A 14,867-nucleotide genomic window follows, 5' to 3' on the forward strand; every position below is an offset into this window, starting at 1 on the left:
TCAGGTGCTTTTCACAGTCCTATTCATTTCCAGCTCTTTTTAAGGAACATTTTGAAATAGTCATTAAAATAGATGCCACTGCTTTTACTTGACAGCTACACTGTGTCCCCATTCTAAAAATTTTTATTCAGTTCTGAAGTATACCACCTGAATACCCCATTTTAATATTGAAGACCTAATGAGATGTACTACAGATAGCCTTTCACAATAGCAAAGGATTCTGTATAGAAATACTTCATATTCCATGGTGAAGAGCACAAGACTGACTCGTTCATTTCACACACTGACATCAATTTCATCTCCACTTGCAGACTCTTGTACAACATTAACAACTCCAGCTTAGTAAACCGGTAACTAGAATATCACTTGCTGAAAAGCTCAAAAGGATGACAGAAGTCAGACCAAGCAATAACTTATTACTCACCTACAAATTGTTCATCTCAGAACAGCTAAACATTATACTGAGACATTTCTGGTCAAATTTGTAAGTGTATTTATCACACCAGTGAACTGTAGTGCTATGCAGAAAGAAACCTGGATGAAACAATTGTTCCCCAGTTCCAAATGACTTTTCAAACACAGTGGGATCCCCCTTCACCACCACCACCACAACCTCCTCCTCTCCCCTCCTCCCCCCCAAAAAAAAAATATTATCAGAGCACTACTTTTAGCAGTATACTGGATCTGAGCATATCTTAAAGCACCCTGCAAACACAAATTTAACAGTGGGACTTAAGTAGGTTCAGTCCAAATACAACTAGTTACCTACAGTAACTACAGTTTTATTTGCAGTATTACTCCTCGTATTTACACTACTGGAGGCTAAAAGTCCCAGTTTGAACTTGAGACCTCAAATCAACATTTTCATCATGAAGCAAAAATCTCCTCTGTTTCTGGGCACACAGAAAAACTCTCACTCCTAATGAATGAGCACTGAGCATCTGATGAACTATGGCTCCAAGACATGCTCCAGTTCCCTGCTCACCACGAGGGAAAGATAAAGAGGAAACTATTTCTACCTTTTACATTCAGCTGCAGCTTATAGTGATTTCAGTGATTTTAGTGAGTATATCAGGATATCACCTTTGAATTATCAGAGTACTGAGTAGTGAATCTGCATCAGTCAGCTCAAGGCTCCCTAGAAACCAGGGGAAAACTAAGTTATATCATCCCAGAATGAGAGTCTGACAGTGATGCAGCAGGTTCTGGGAAGGAGAGGTCAATGCCATTCCAGGAAGATGCTCCTTTTTCAACAGCATCTCCCCTGCAGTCACATTCCTTCAAGTGAAGGGTACAGAGCTCAGATCTTTGTGTGCAGTGTTTGGTTTTTTGTTTGTTTGGGTTTTTGGGGGGTGGGGGGCATCTCTGCACATCCCTCTCCACACAGATCCCACTTCTATATTCAGGGTCAGACAGCTGTCTCTCATCACTTCTCTCAGCATCATGCTGTGCCCTAAGGCATTGCACAATGCCTGACAGGAGCAGGCAGTGCCATATAAGTGTGTTCTGCTCATCCCTCACACTGCTTTCCATTATAAGCCCCCCAAAAAACTCCAAACCAGAGCTCATTCTTAAGAAGAACATTCAACCTTTCTAATTTAAGTGCATTCATATTATAGTTTGATGCTAAAACATTCACATTTCCCCCAGACTTGAGGCCTGACTCCCACCAGCCACCTGATCAGCACTCTATGAACAGGATGCTGTCTGTTCTCACCCAGTCACCTCCCCTGACTTCAGAGATCAGTGCTCTTGGCATTAGCCAGGTACTTACAACAAGCTGCATTCCAAACAACCCAAGAGAGTATGGATTCCCAACCCTTGCAGATTTAAAAATATACTGAGTAGCTGCAAATTCCTCACCTGCGTTTGTTCTCTAGCTTACCATTACTAAGACTGCACTCAAATCTCAAATTGGGAATCCTGAGCAAGTTACAAGCAAACTGTGAAGGAAGAGAGCAGAAAAGGCTGATCAGTAGAAACACAAAGATTAAAGAGAACAAACATTAACAGAATGGACAAAGTCCTCACCATCTGCTCAATGCATTTACATAAGGTCACCTCTGCAGTCTTGCAGAGGTATCAGCATATGAATTCACAGCGGACTGACCACACAAAAACACACCAATACTAAAGTGCTGAAGTACAAGGATAAAAGTTGTTTTCTTAAGCCAATTATGGTGATCCTTCACTCACAGAGACAAAGCAGTGGTAGAATCCTTAGTTTATGCATTGGGCCCAAACACTAAAATGGATGCATAAACACTGTGTCCCGATTATAGAGTCATAGACCACTCATGTTCATAGCAGATCACATCTGCTTTCTGCATATCTCAGTAGGAAAAACCAAGTTGCTGCAGGCCAAGACTAGCTTTGTCTCATTGATGCTAAGAGCTTAAACATCCGCCCATTACTAGATTATCTAGTTATGGGAAGCATTGCTGAACTACATTAGATATCCCTTTTGAGGAGCAGAGAGGAAGGAAGGCGTGAGCACTTGCACAGGAGAAGTCCTTCCAACTAGCACAGCAAACAATTATAAGCACTGCTGGCCTTTAATACCACATATGGCATCATACATTGGCCCAAGGTAACTGAAAGCCATGCAACAAGTCCACAATAAACTTATCAGACCGATGATCCTCCACGATAGAAGTCACAGAATGGCCTGGGTTGGAAGGGACCTCAAGGATCAGTGAATCTCCAACCCCCTGCCATATGCAGGGCCACCAAGTTCCACATTCAATACTAGACCAGGTTGCCCAGGGCCCCATCCAATCTGGCCTTGAACACCTCCAGGGACGGGGCATCCACAACCTCTCTGGGCAGCCTGTTCCAGCACCTCACCACTCTCTCAGTAAGGAACTTCCACTTGACATTCAACCTAAATCTTCCCTCCCTCAACTTAAAACCATTTCCCCTTGTGCTGCTGTTATCTACCCTTTCAAAGAGTTGATTCCCCTCTCGTTGATAGGCTCCCTTTAGATACTGAAAGGTCACCCCACAGCCTTCTTTTCTCCAGGCCAAACAAGCCCAGCTCCTTCAGCCTGTCTTTGTAGGGGAGGTGCTCCAGCCCCATGATCATCTTTGTGAAAATGATGTGGAAATCAAAATTCTCACTCTGGATCAACATTTCAAAACACTTTACAACAAAACATTCACAAAACGCAAGCCAGGAGTTATCTATACAGAGCTACACTGAGTTATCAGACACTCAACCAGTTTTGTTCACACTGCATCCAATCCTTATGTTCTGTCCTCATCTCAGTGGTTTTCAACCATCTCAGGTCACAGCATTCGGATGCCTGAACTCAGAGTATGAGGTCATCCCAGAGGCGAAGCCATGAGGCAAGATTTACCAACCATTCAAACAAAACAGATTTGTATTTACCTAAAATACCACTTAAGTCTATTAAAATGATACAGGACTTAACAAGCACTAATGCTCAAGAAGCAGCAGAGTATCTGCTGTTTCAAAGTACTGCAACATGAAGAACACCATCATAAACACCTGTTGGAAGGAAGCCTTTCTACAGAACCAGCAAATACATTTCTGCTGGCACTCATTACATTACATACTAACTCCCTTGCAATTTCAGGGTTCGGCTTTTTTTGGATAAAGTTTTTGGATAAAGTTTCAGCTAGTCAGAATCTTCTTTGAAAGCATTATCATGACTTGGATTTAACAGCATCATGTCTGATAAGCTACAGCCAAATTTTAAGAGTTTTCAGAATCTACTTGAAAAGGATAACTGCAACACAACTGAACTTAATTTAGAGCTGTTCTGCAGAACAGCCTTTCTTCACACATGATATATCTAGAGAAGTTTTGTTTGTTTTGTTTGTTTGCTTTTTTTTTTTACAGATTGTAACTGCTGCCACCTTCAGATTTATGCAGTCACGTGCTCCTAAACCAACATCCCTTCCCCTTCTCAGCTATGCCTGGATTTCAGAGAAACTGATCCTGACATGCCACAAGGAATAACAGCCCCAGTAAGGTGCAGCAGTGCAGCTGCTGCCCACATGGATGTGTAATTTAGGATTAAGCTTAAGTCACACAGGACTCCAGATTGAAACCTAGAGCTAATCCTTCTACCACATGACAATACTTAAACAGTTACAAAACTTCATATACAAGGTCAAAAGCATCTTGTGCTTCTTCATTCCAGCAAGGAACAGACGTTCATTCACATCTTGCCTGCCACTGGCAGGGAGTTACCCAGTAGCTCCACAGTGACCTCACAGCCTGCTGCAGGACTTGGCAGCTGGTTTCTTCCACAGGTGCACATGGGTGCAGCAGTAGCCACACGCAACTTGTGGCCTGGTCCAACAGAAAAGCAGAACAAAAAGCAGTCAGGGGAGCACAGGATCAAACTCCCCATGTAACTGAATAATAGAAAAGGAACACAGCCTCAACACACCTCCCAGAACCTGGCCTGCCCAGAGCCTGCCCAGGGCATCACCTTATCTTGCCCGTGGCGCAGAATGCAGCCACAATAAGGGACAGGGTCACAACCCCCCTCTTGAAGGATGTTTTCACTTCTCATAAATTACTGTAGCAACATCAAATCATACAGTTGTCCAGGAGTATAAAGGCATATGCAGTGGTGTGTGGCATGACAAGCAAGTTCTCCAGAAGCCTGCCATGGTGAAACATGTGTTAAGAGACAGCAAGCACAGCCTGCTACGCAGCTCTCAGCGTCAGTGTTATCTGTTCTTCTGGAAGACACAGGCATGTGTACAAACATAGCCTACAGCTCATCACTGACTACAACATATTTCAGAACATACACAAGGGCAGCCAGTAAAGTATCATTTTTTATAGTAAAAAGCTTGTGCTTGCTACACCTTCTGACGCATGATTACTTGATTTCAACTATCCTTAGACATTCTGGGCCCCATACTCACACTTCCTAGGGGCCTTCTTCAATAATCCACAGAGTAAAAACATGCAAATTCTTGCCCCCGAGAAACGAGCTGAAGCGTCTGTGACACTGATATACAGAAAGCGTGCATCACAGAGCCCGGTAGGAACCAGAGTGCACTCCTCTGATATAAATAATGCACGTACCGGGGTGAGAAAAAGTTCAGCAGCGCATTAAGCGCTCCCGACGCTGCGTAGCGCGGGCAGCGGGTCTACCGCGGGTGGCAGCGGGACCGCGAGCACCAGCAGCCCCGCGCCACGGGCCGGACGCCGCCAGAGCCAGAGTTGCCAACGCGGCGGGGAGCACGGCGCGGGGAGCGCAGCGCCGCAACCCCAGCAGGGCCGCCCCAAGGCCCCACCGGCTCCGCGTCAGCCCCAGCCCGGGAACAGGCCGCGGCCGGCACCTCCCCTCTCGCAGCGCGGCTCACAGGCAGCGACACAGCCGTTCCGGCTGAGGAGGGGACGGGAGGGTACCGCTGGGACCGGCCCCGCGGAAAGAGACCAGCGGGCTGCGGGAGGAAGAGAGGGAAAGGAGGAGTGAGAGAGCGCCCTCGCCCCGCCAACGCCGCCCCCCCTAACCTCCCCGCGCCTCGGCCGAGCCCTACCGGGAACCAGGGCGGGCCGGCGCGGCGCCGCACGAAGCCAATGGCCGGGCAGCGGCGGGAAGCGAACGAGGAAGCGGGCGGCCGCCGGGGGTCGGAGCCTGCGGGGGCGGAGCCTGCGAGGGCTTATAGGGCCGGCCCGGGCCGCGCCCGGAGGCCGCGGGCGCTCCCCGCTCGGCGCCATGTGATCGCGCTGGACCCGGCTCAGCCGGATCGGGTTCGTGCAGACGGCGGGCGGGGGGAGCCGCCGTTCTCCAGAGCCGGCGCTTTAGCTTTTGGGTTTGTTTTCGCCCCGTGTTTGGCACTCGTCAAAGTACGGGGCCCGATAGGCGGACGCCCGGCGCTCTGCGGGATGGCTCGCCTCGGTCGTGCTGCCCGCCGGCGGTAGCAGGGGAAGCGATGTTGCCCGCGCCCCGCGAGCCCGGAGCGGCCGGCCACGCCTGAGGGGCTGCGGGGCGGGCGCGACCCGGGGCTGCCTCCCGCCATGCGTGCTGGTAGCGGCTGCGCTGGGCAGCTCCTCACTCCCGAGGCCGGGTAACCGCGGCGGAGGCGCCCGGACGGCGGGACCATGGTGAAGGAGGAGTGCAAGGCGTTGCTGGACGCGCTCAGCAGGGTGACCGCCTGCTATCGGCACATGGTGCTGACCATCGGCGGCACCTCGGACTCGCAGAACCTGCGCGAGGAGTTGAAGAAGACCCGGCAGAAAGCCCAGGAGCTGGCGGTGGCCAACAGGAACAAGCTGACCACGGTGCTGAGGGACAAAACCGTGAGTAAGGAGGACAAAGCCGAGTTCGAGAGACTATGGGTGATTTTCTCCACTTGCCTAGAGATCCTGGAGATCGACATGAGGAGAGCACTGGAGCTGGGGCACGAATTCCCGCTGAACGTCCCCAAAAAGCACCTGATCCAGACGGGCATGAGCGGGGGCACCTCCGGCGTGGCTGCCCGGGCCATGAGCGTCCAGAACATGAAGTACGAGGCTGAGCACAACATAGATGTGGTGGATCTGAAGGACCTAGAGAACGAAATCAACCAGGTAGGGGAAATGATGTACGAGATGGAAATGAAGGTCAATGTCCCCCAGTGGACAGTAGAGGCTAAGCAAGACCCTGGGGCTGAACTCAAATCCACCATCAGCGTGGGCGCTTCTTCCATTGGCATGATCTCTGTGGAGGAAAATAAATCCTTCTGCGATATCAGCAAAGTTCTGGCTGGGATTATTTTCTCTGCTGTTCTCATTATTGCTATCGTGCTGGCAGTGTGTGTGGTAAAACTCTCATAAACTGTGCTGGCACTGGAGAGCTCTCACAGGGCCTCCCGAAAGTGCTTCGCGTCTCTTGTTACTTGGGTGCACTGAGAATCTAAACCTAGCACTTGGAAACGAAAAACTTTTGCCTCTCTAAATCCTGAAATGCACAGTTCCTTTCATGCTTTTTGAAGAAAAAGATGCAAATCAGCCTGCAAACTAGGATGTATTCATTAGCTGGACTTGTAAGGGTTAACTGTGAAGTATTGAGGGTATTATCACTACTGGCTATAACAGCGATTTGTCTGCTATTAATAGATCATCACTCTCAGATGCCTGCATTTTTTGTTCTTGAACAGGCTCTGCAGTTTGCTGCTGCTCACTGTTTACAATATTTCTGACTGACACGAATTTGGAGGCCAACACAGGTGTTTCGCATGACAGTGAATAGAATAGATTGAGAATTTTTTCAGCAATATGCAAGATATTATTTCAGTGGAGGAAAAAGGGAAGAATGGACGCACCAATAAGGGAATGTAAATGTCTATTTCAACAAAGGTTAATGATCAGGGAAAGGGGAAGTGTGGAGGAGAACAAAGAAAACTAGCAATATTCAGCAAGTACAGTTTGTAGCTTTAGACTGGGTTGCATAGAAGCCAGCGACCAGGGTTGGCACAGCACATATTGATGGCTTTCCACATGCTGAGAGAGAAAAGGGAGAGCTGCATAGTCAGAAAAATGCTAGCAAGCCCTGTGGTTTTCTTCCACGTTAACCATGATCTTGTCTCCCCCTGCAGAAAGGCTGATTCTTGTCACTGGTTCAGATTCTTTCTGTAGATGCAATCTGTCTGAACTTCTCAATTAACTGTGAGATGAGGAGCAGTGAATCCACCTACAACAGATGCAATAATTTTTGACAATAGTTTGGCAAACAGCACTGATGCATTGTGAAAGCAGACCTTTCTAGTCATCTTGAAAGAGATCCTCTCTCATGTTGACAGGCAGAGACTTTGGCCTCTTGACATACAAACTCCTGAGGTCTTTGCAGAAATCCAGATAAAGCTAAAAAAAATCTGTTTCATCTCTCATTCATTTCTGAGAAATCATCTGGGAAAGAGGAAGTCTGTGGTACTGGACACATATCTGGTCCAATTGGATACCCTGCAGTTTGGGAGGATAAAAGCAAGAGCAGCAGAAAACTTTCCCAGCATTTACTTAAAAATTGCCTGTTTAAATGTAGAACTGAGGGGACATTAACTTTGCAGAGAAGCACTGTTATGTCTTGTAAAAGGACTCACGTGTTAATGTTCTTCATTATGTAGCTTATGGAGATTTTTCTGTTCATGTAAATACACGCCATTCATTCAAGAATGCTTAGTGCAGACATTATAGTGCATATGAGACACTCCACAGGGAGTTACAGAGACCTGATCACATGGGGGTTTTAATACATAATTAGTCTGCCACACCAATTACTATGGACACATTATCAAAAGGTAATAATCAGATACGTCTGGTGAAGTTACTAGAAAATAATCTTTGTGAACAGAAGTACGTTACCAACATATTTGAACAGGTGATAACTTTCTGAGTTGAGGACAAAACTTCTGAGAACAGCAGCAGGTAACTTTTTAATATGTAATAAAACCAGATTTGGGTAAAAAAAAGTGTGTAACAAATTGAATCTAGCGAGGAAAAAAAATGCCAAGTGAAGGCTTGAACTGTGTTATGCACACTGATCCAGTCTAGACATGGTTCACACAGGAATTAATGTATAAGACTCTACATTCCTTTCTACGGTGTTTCACTCGTTCCATAGGATGTGTTTTGTACACAGGTAACTTAGGTGTGTATAGATCCCCAGCAGCGCTCTTAAACAGTCAGGCCTGTTTTAATTGGTGCTACTGCTTCAGTCTGTCTAGGCACACATGATATGTAATAGCTGTGTTTTGATTTAAATGTGAAGAACTCTTTCACAATAATACTGAGCAAACACATTTATGGAAAATACAGCAAAAGCTGCAGGAGAATGTACTGTTAAGGATGGCCACCACTAGTCACTAAGGGTTTGTGGGTGTTTTCACTCACTGCAGTCTCCTTTACTTAGTTCCCATGAAGGTGCATCAGAAGTTGAACTTTTTTCTTCACTTCTTGAAAAAGTCATATCAGATAATTTCAACTCATGTTCTGAAAACCCCAGTAATGCAAGCCAGATTTCTGCTGGATAAAAAACATGGTAATATAACATCTACTGCATTCATTATTTTGTATTTTGTTATACTAAATGGATGTAATGTTTAGCAACAGTTGTTTGTATAGAGGGATTTTTAAGGCTTATCTTCAAAAGCAAGCCACAGTGAGTTCATGAGCTGGAAATTTTCAGTCCATTACTTTTTTTTTGTTTTATTTTCAATAATACAGGACCTGCAAACTTGGTAATTATGTAAGTCTTACTCCATTTGAATGTGCACACAGTTAGTAAAGGACTGAACTTTGAAAAAATAATGTCTTTTCAAATCTTAAGACAAAGGTGGCTGCAGATTTATCCACTGTTTATTTGTTCTATATTTTCTTATAGATGAAATCAAAAGATGAAGTAGAATTCTAAGAGGATTGTTACAGTCTCTTCTAAATGGATAGTGTTCCTGTTATTAATCTCCCGTTAAGAAAAGCACACTTGATACAAGGGTATGCACAATGTGACAGAGTTCAGGAGCATGAGTATGCAAATCAAAACAATATGGAACACCACTGGCCAGAAGTATTGATGTTTTTTTTAAATTTAGAAATAAGTGTGCTAGATTCACAGACTTTTTCCCACTGGAGTGTGAGTGGAAGGAAAATGGAAAAACTATTTTTGTAAATAAAAAAGTCAAGTTTCAAATATTCTGAATTTAGCATGACAAGAATACAAATACTCTGCTGCTGACCAGTGAATGAGAATGTCACTGTGTTTTCACTGTTTAATTTGAATCTTGTTCTACGTCAGTTTTTTTGTCCTTATTCATAGGACACACACTAAATTTGCTGTATACTGAAATCTTATTGCTGACTTGAATTATATTGTTTTTGCCTGTGCATGAGTGGTATTTTCTACACTTGAATGAAATGTTATTGTCACTGTTTATTTAACTTCAAATAAAGTATGTTCTTGTAACTTAATGGTTGGCTTGCAGCAGTGATTAAAAGCAAACGAAAACTGGAATATTGATGCACCTTTTCAATGAGTTCTTCTAAAGAAAAAGTTCCTATTTCAACTACAGAAATTAAGCAAACATGCTAAGCCTTCATATTAAGTTTTCCTTAAATAAACACACCCTTCTCGTGTACCCAAGTTGAATGCAGCAATGTATCTAAATTTATAAAGCAGGGAAATCAGGCATTTGAAAAGTCAAAAAATCTCTGCCTTAAGGATAGCAGGCACGATGTTGCTTTCAGCACTGCTTGCTGAAATAAATACTCAAACACTGGCTTTGAAAGGTGAAATCTAGAGAACATTTTGGGTTAGATGCATGCGTCTTGTGTTAGGATCCAAATGCTGCCTCGTTTTTCTAGCATTTACTTTAACAAAAGATAGACACATTTGAAGGAGTATAAAATTTAGTCCTGTGGTATTGATAGCAACAATGATGAGCAGTTGTATCAAACTATCTGATGTCTGCTAAATGCAGCAATATGTAATTTTGTTCCAGGACTCCTAGGCCATAAAATGTAAGAAAATGCTAGTTTTGTGATTTGCTAACAAAATGAATGCAGAATCACAATTAAGTGACTCTCCTCATTTTGCAGCCTAAACATCACATTAAACTTAACAGCATTATGAATTAAAATTGGTTTCAAAATTCTTTCAGTAAACATGGAAGCTGTTTTATGGGAATGCTGTTATTTAACAACCAAGTAAACTGGCTGATACCATTAGCTTCCGGACTGAAAATTAAACACATGCTCACTGTTTACAGTCCGAAAGGATTGGTTATGTGCTTTCTTTTCCATCTTATAATACAAGGTTTATGTTATTTATGAATATTTTCCAGAAATCTATTATATTTAAGTGCTAATGGAACTCCTACTCAACATATTTACCCTTCACAGATTTTCATTATGTAAAAAGTCATTCAGGAAGACCAGTGGATTATAGATCTCTAAGTGCTCTCTCTCAATACGATTATGTAAGTCTTTTAATGCGGGAAGAGATCTGGACAAAATAGTAGTCTACACGTGAGCAGCTTTTGCTATGGTAAGCATACAGTAAAAGTGGGATTAGAAAAGACAATCTTTCTCATAAAATTGTCTATATGTGCTGAGGGAAGGACAAGGTACTGAAAGGAGACAGATGTGTGCAATACTGTCTTCATTTTATGTACACGAAGTATGTTTTTTGTTAAATAGCAAAAAACAGCATCAGGGTATTAGGCTATGACTTCTCTGTAAGAACGTAATGTCTTACATCCATCCAGGGTGACCAGGAAAATACAGCATATCTGACTGGAGCTGATTACCCATTCTCTGATTAACTGTATACAAAATAAGAGTAAAATTGTCAAAAACATTTTAATTAGCTACATGTTAGTATCAATTTTACTTGAAAGAAAACTCCTTTTTTCTGTGCTTCACACTACTGAGATGAAGTGATCCCAGAAGGATGGAATCTGTCGTCAGCTACCTGCTGCAGTGTTGTAATGCAGTTGGAAACGCAGCTTAATCAGCTACCACTGAATAAACCTTTAAGAAGGTGAAAAGTCACATGGCATGTAACCAACAGCAGTGCTCCTCCGAATCCTATGCAGCCAAGCACAAAAGCTATGCGCTGGAAGCTGTGCACCTGGAAGCCATGGAAGCAAAATCAAAATTACAGCTTCTCTGAAATTCTGTGAAATGTGGAGGCCAGCTAGAAAAAGCAATTATGTTGTTCTGTTTTAGAGATTCTGTCAGAAAATCAAGAGTGGTTTTCCAGGCAGAAACCCACTTCTACAGTGTCACTTGTGGGCTTTCCCTTGTTGTTACTGTTTTGGTTTTGTTTTTATTTTATTTTGGTTTTGTCTGTTTTTTTTATTGAATTGCATGTTTTATTTACACTGTTATTACATGTCATTATTTATCACAAGCTTACTGTTAACATCTTCACCAAATTATAGAAACAAATCCTCTAAAAGCTAGTTCTAATTCAGTGCACAATAATCATGGAATAAATGTACAACATGTGTCTTTCACCTTCTTGGAACTTATTTTAGTCAGTTTTTCACTAAATACTCTGCGTTTAAAAAAAGTCCATGAAGTATACCATCAGTCAAGTCTGTCACTTGCACACAAATGCTCAAAGAATACGTGCAGTTGAACTCATTGATGTATCAGCATTACGGAATTACACAGCCTAAAACATGACTTGAAAATCATGGTGTTTTTTTTTTTTCCATAAATACATGAATAATTAAAGTATTTTATGTGAGACACCATACAGCTATGCGTAACTATCTTAAGAAAAAATAATTATTTAAAAATTCAAATGCAATTCCTCTGAATGATCATGAAGTAGTGTATAAACTGCATAATCTTTTGGAGTGGAAAGAGTGGGAAAGATGGAAATGAGAAAAGAAGACAAATATATTTAACTATGAATGTAAAGCTACTGAGGAAGTAGCACCACACACCAAAAATGTACTCTTCAGCAACTGAATCTAATATGCTGTGTGTGTAACTTTATATGTAAACATATATTTGAGGTCTGGGTCCCAGATGGAGTTGTCTGGATCATTACTCATGCACACCATCACTGTTCGTGAGAAACTACACGTGTAAAGACTGCTCATGTAATTAAAGGCTGCAGAATTAGAACCATAATTTCAGTTTGCGTGAAAGATCTAATCCACCATGCGTCTGTTGGATGTAGAACATTTCCAGTTTTAATGCTATCTGTAACCTAGTTTTGTGATTTGCTTTGATCTGTTGGAAATTATTTGGCATGAAGGTTACTATAAATTTTAATGATGCTAAATTACAAACCCTCACTGTTGAGATTTGACATTTATTCACATTTTGGACACAGTACTTGGAAAAGTGTACAGTTTATAATTTATTTTTTATTTTAGTTAGTAAGTGTGCCTATTCATTGTAATTCATGAGCTTAAACAATCTAAAAGCTTTAGAATTTGTCATTTTGAAAAAAGACAGTTTAAAACATCCTCATTAAACTCTTCATTTTTTGATACTTGCAGTTGTAACATTTGGATAAATATATTAGGCACTAAACCTGCATGGGGACAAAACATCTATAAGATGCAAGTTAAAGTGACTTCCAATAATCATATCCAAGTCACAGGGCAGTATGTAAATCAAATTAGATTGTGAAATAATGATGGACCTTACTTTTCATCTATAATTAACTTTTAAAGTGGTGTGATTCGCACTGATTTATCATTCAGCAGACATGCAATATAATTTAGCCTCATTTTAGGGCTGGCTTTCCTGAATAAAAGAGTATCTCAGATTTTGCATTCTTTCTGAACTCACTCTTAACATTATACAAAATTTTAAGTACCAATGAGATGAACTCTGCATTTCAGCAGAATATGTTGAAAAAAGAAATTATGTAATTTGGAGATGAATAAAAGCGTGCTTTATACTTAACCTAAATCTAGTTTGGCTTCAGGACATTTTCCATATTTGAGCTATCTTCAGCAACCAGCAAAGAGGACATGCATGCACATCTGCAGTGCTTAGGTTTTGCCTTTCTTAGTAGGAAATTGGGAGGAAGTAAAACAATGCTTTGCGTCCTAGATCTCTGTGCAAGGAGTTTCTGAGTGTCAGTCAGTTCATCCTCAGAACCTCGTATTCATCTGCTTCTGGAATCTTGCGTGAGGTGGTTCATCTCTATCATGAAATAATACTGAACTACTTTTTCAAAGACCGCGTTGAGAGGAAGTTCCTTGCAGATGGAGGTGCCTTCCATACCCCAGGACTGTCTGGTAAAATGCAGCAACAGGAGTGGAGAATAATCAATCCATCTTAATTGGCATTTGCATTTGGCTGTCTTCAGTCCCAAAGGACTGCCAGCAATGCTATAGCATTGATATAGCAATGCTTATAGCACTGATAAGCGATGCTATAACTACAACTATTTCTCTGCCACAATCCCTCTATTCTATACGTGCTTGAGGAAGCGGTGCATATGCCAGCCTAAACACACTACATTTTCACCCACGAAAGAATACTTATGAAACCAGATCTGCCAAATTTAGTACCGCTGTATAGCAGTACAGCTGAAGGAATTATCCAGGATATTCCGGCTTGTTGGCACCCTACTACTGGCAACTCTTCAGACCACTCTGAGTTAAAAAAATAAAAAAATAAAATAAAAATAGATGAGATCCTGTTTAGAAGCTTAGCAATACAATCTGCACTATTCTCTAGCAGATTTTCCTAGAAGATGTTGCAAAATAATGTGACATGACTACTTTCTATTTAAAATGCCTTCATACTATTATTATCTGACATAATGGATCTTAAATCTTTTAGATCGGCAATCATGCTTGTTGGACATTAAATCTTGGAAAACCTATATAGTTTATGAATATTTTACCACTAAAGCAACTTTTAGACAAAGCACATTCCCACAAGATGAATAATAAAATAAATGCAAAGGCAAACAAACATAACAAAAACTCCATGATTTGAGGTTCAAAATGTTTTCGTTTAGGAAATGGGAACAGCCATGTGCTTTACATTTCCATTGCCTAAGATGGTAATCACTGATGGGCAATAGTGGTTAAGCTAGTATGAAAAAAGAGGCCACAGGAAGTCCTGGTTTTCCATATGTATTTGGTTACAAAGAAAGGGGAGACTGAGGGTAAACGTGAGCACTGTCTGGCTGTATTGTAGCTGCTGCTCTGCCCCAGTTCTGTATAATCAGCTCAGTGGCTGACCTATTCTCTGCCGTCTGCAGCCTAGCATCGGGATGAACTTAGGATCCAGCTGTGTCTGTGCTGAATTATTTTTTTGCCCGTTGGTATATTCTGCAATCCCACTGGTTCAACTGCCTCTAAACACTTCAGTGATGGTTCACAGCTCATGAGGATTAAGTACATGCTCAAACAGACAA

General features: G+C 42.3%; 2 protein-coding genes across 9 annotated transcripts in view; one reads left to right on the forward strand and one right to left on the reverse strand.

Annotated features, from left to right (window-relative positions):
- The window catches only part of ANKRD27 (ankyrin repeat domain 27), a 45,224-nt gene extending 39,623 nt beyond the window's left edge, over window positions 1-5,601 (reverse strand). For 4 of the 8 annotated variants that reach the window (XR_006169359.1, XR_006169361.1, XR_006169360.1 and 1 more), the window contains exon 1: window positions 5,530-5,601. The gene's annotated coding sequence lies outside the window, so the exon portion shown is untranslated. The other 4 variants (XM_042821783.1, XM_042821785.1, XM_042821784.1 and 1 more) reach the window with 4 other exon arrangements.
- Window positions 5,602-6,038: 437 nt separating this feature from the next.
- On the forward strand, window positions 6,039-9,934 carry LOC122161894 (regulator of G protein signaling 9 binding protein). The gene has a single exon (XM_042821652.1). The coding sequence runs from the start codon at window positions 6,095-6,097 to the stop codon at window positions 6,806-6,808; it is 714 nt and encodes a 237-aa protein (XP_042677586.1). The 5' UTR covers window positions 6,039-6,094; the 3' UTR covers window positions 6,809-9,934.
- The last annotated feature ends 4,933 nt before the right edge of the window (window positions 9,935-14,867 follow it).

Source organism: Centrocercus urophasianus, unplaced genomic scaffold (assembly GCF_019232065.1).
Source record: "Centrocercus urophasianus isolate 14NV4802_14NV808 unplaced genomic scaffold, USGS_Curo_1.0 seq_2, whole genome shotgun sequence".
In the NCBI taxonomy this organism is placed as follows: Eukaryota; Metazoa; Chordata; class Aves; order Galliformes; family Phasianidae; genus Centrocercus; species Centrocercus urophasianus.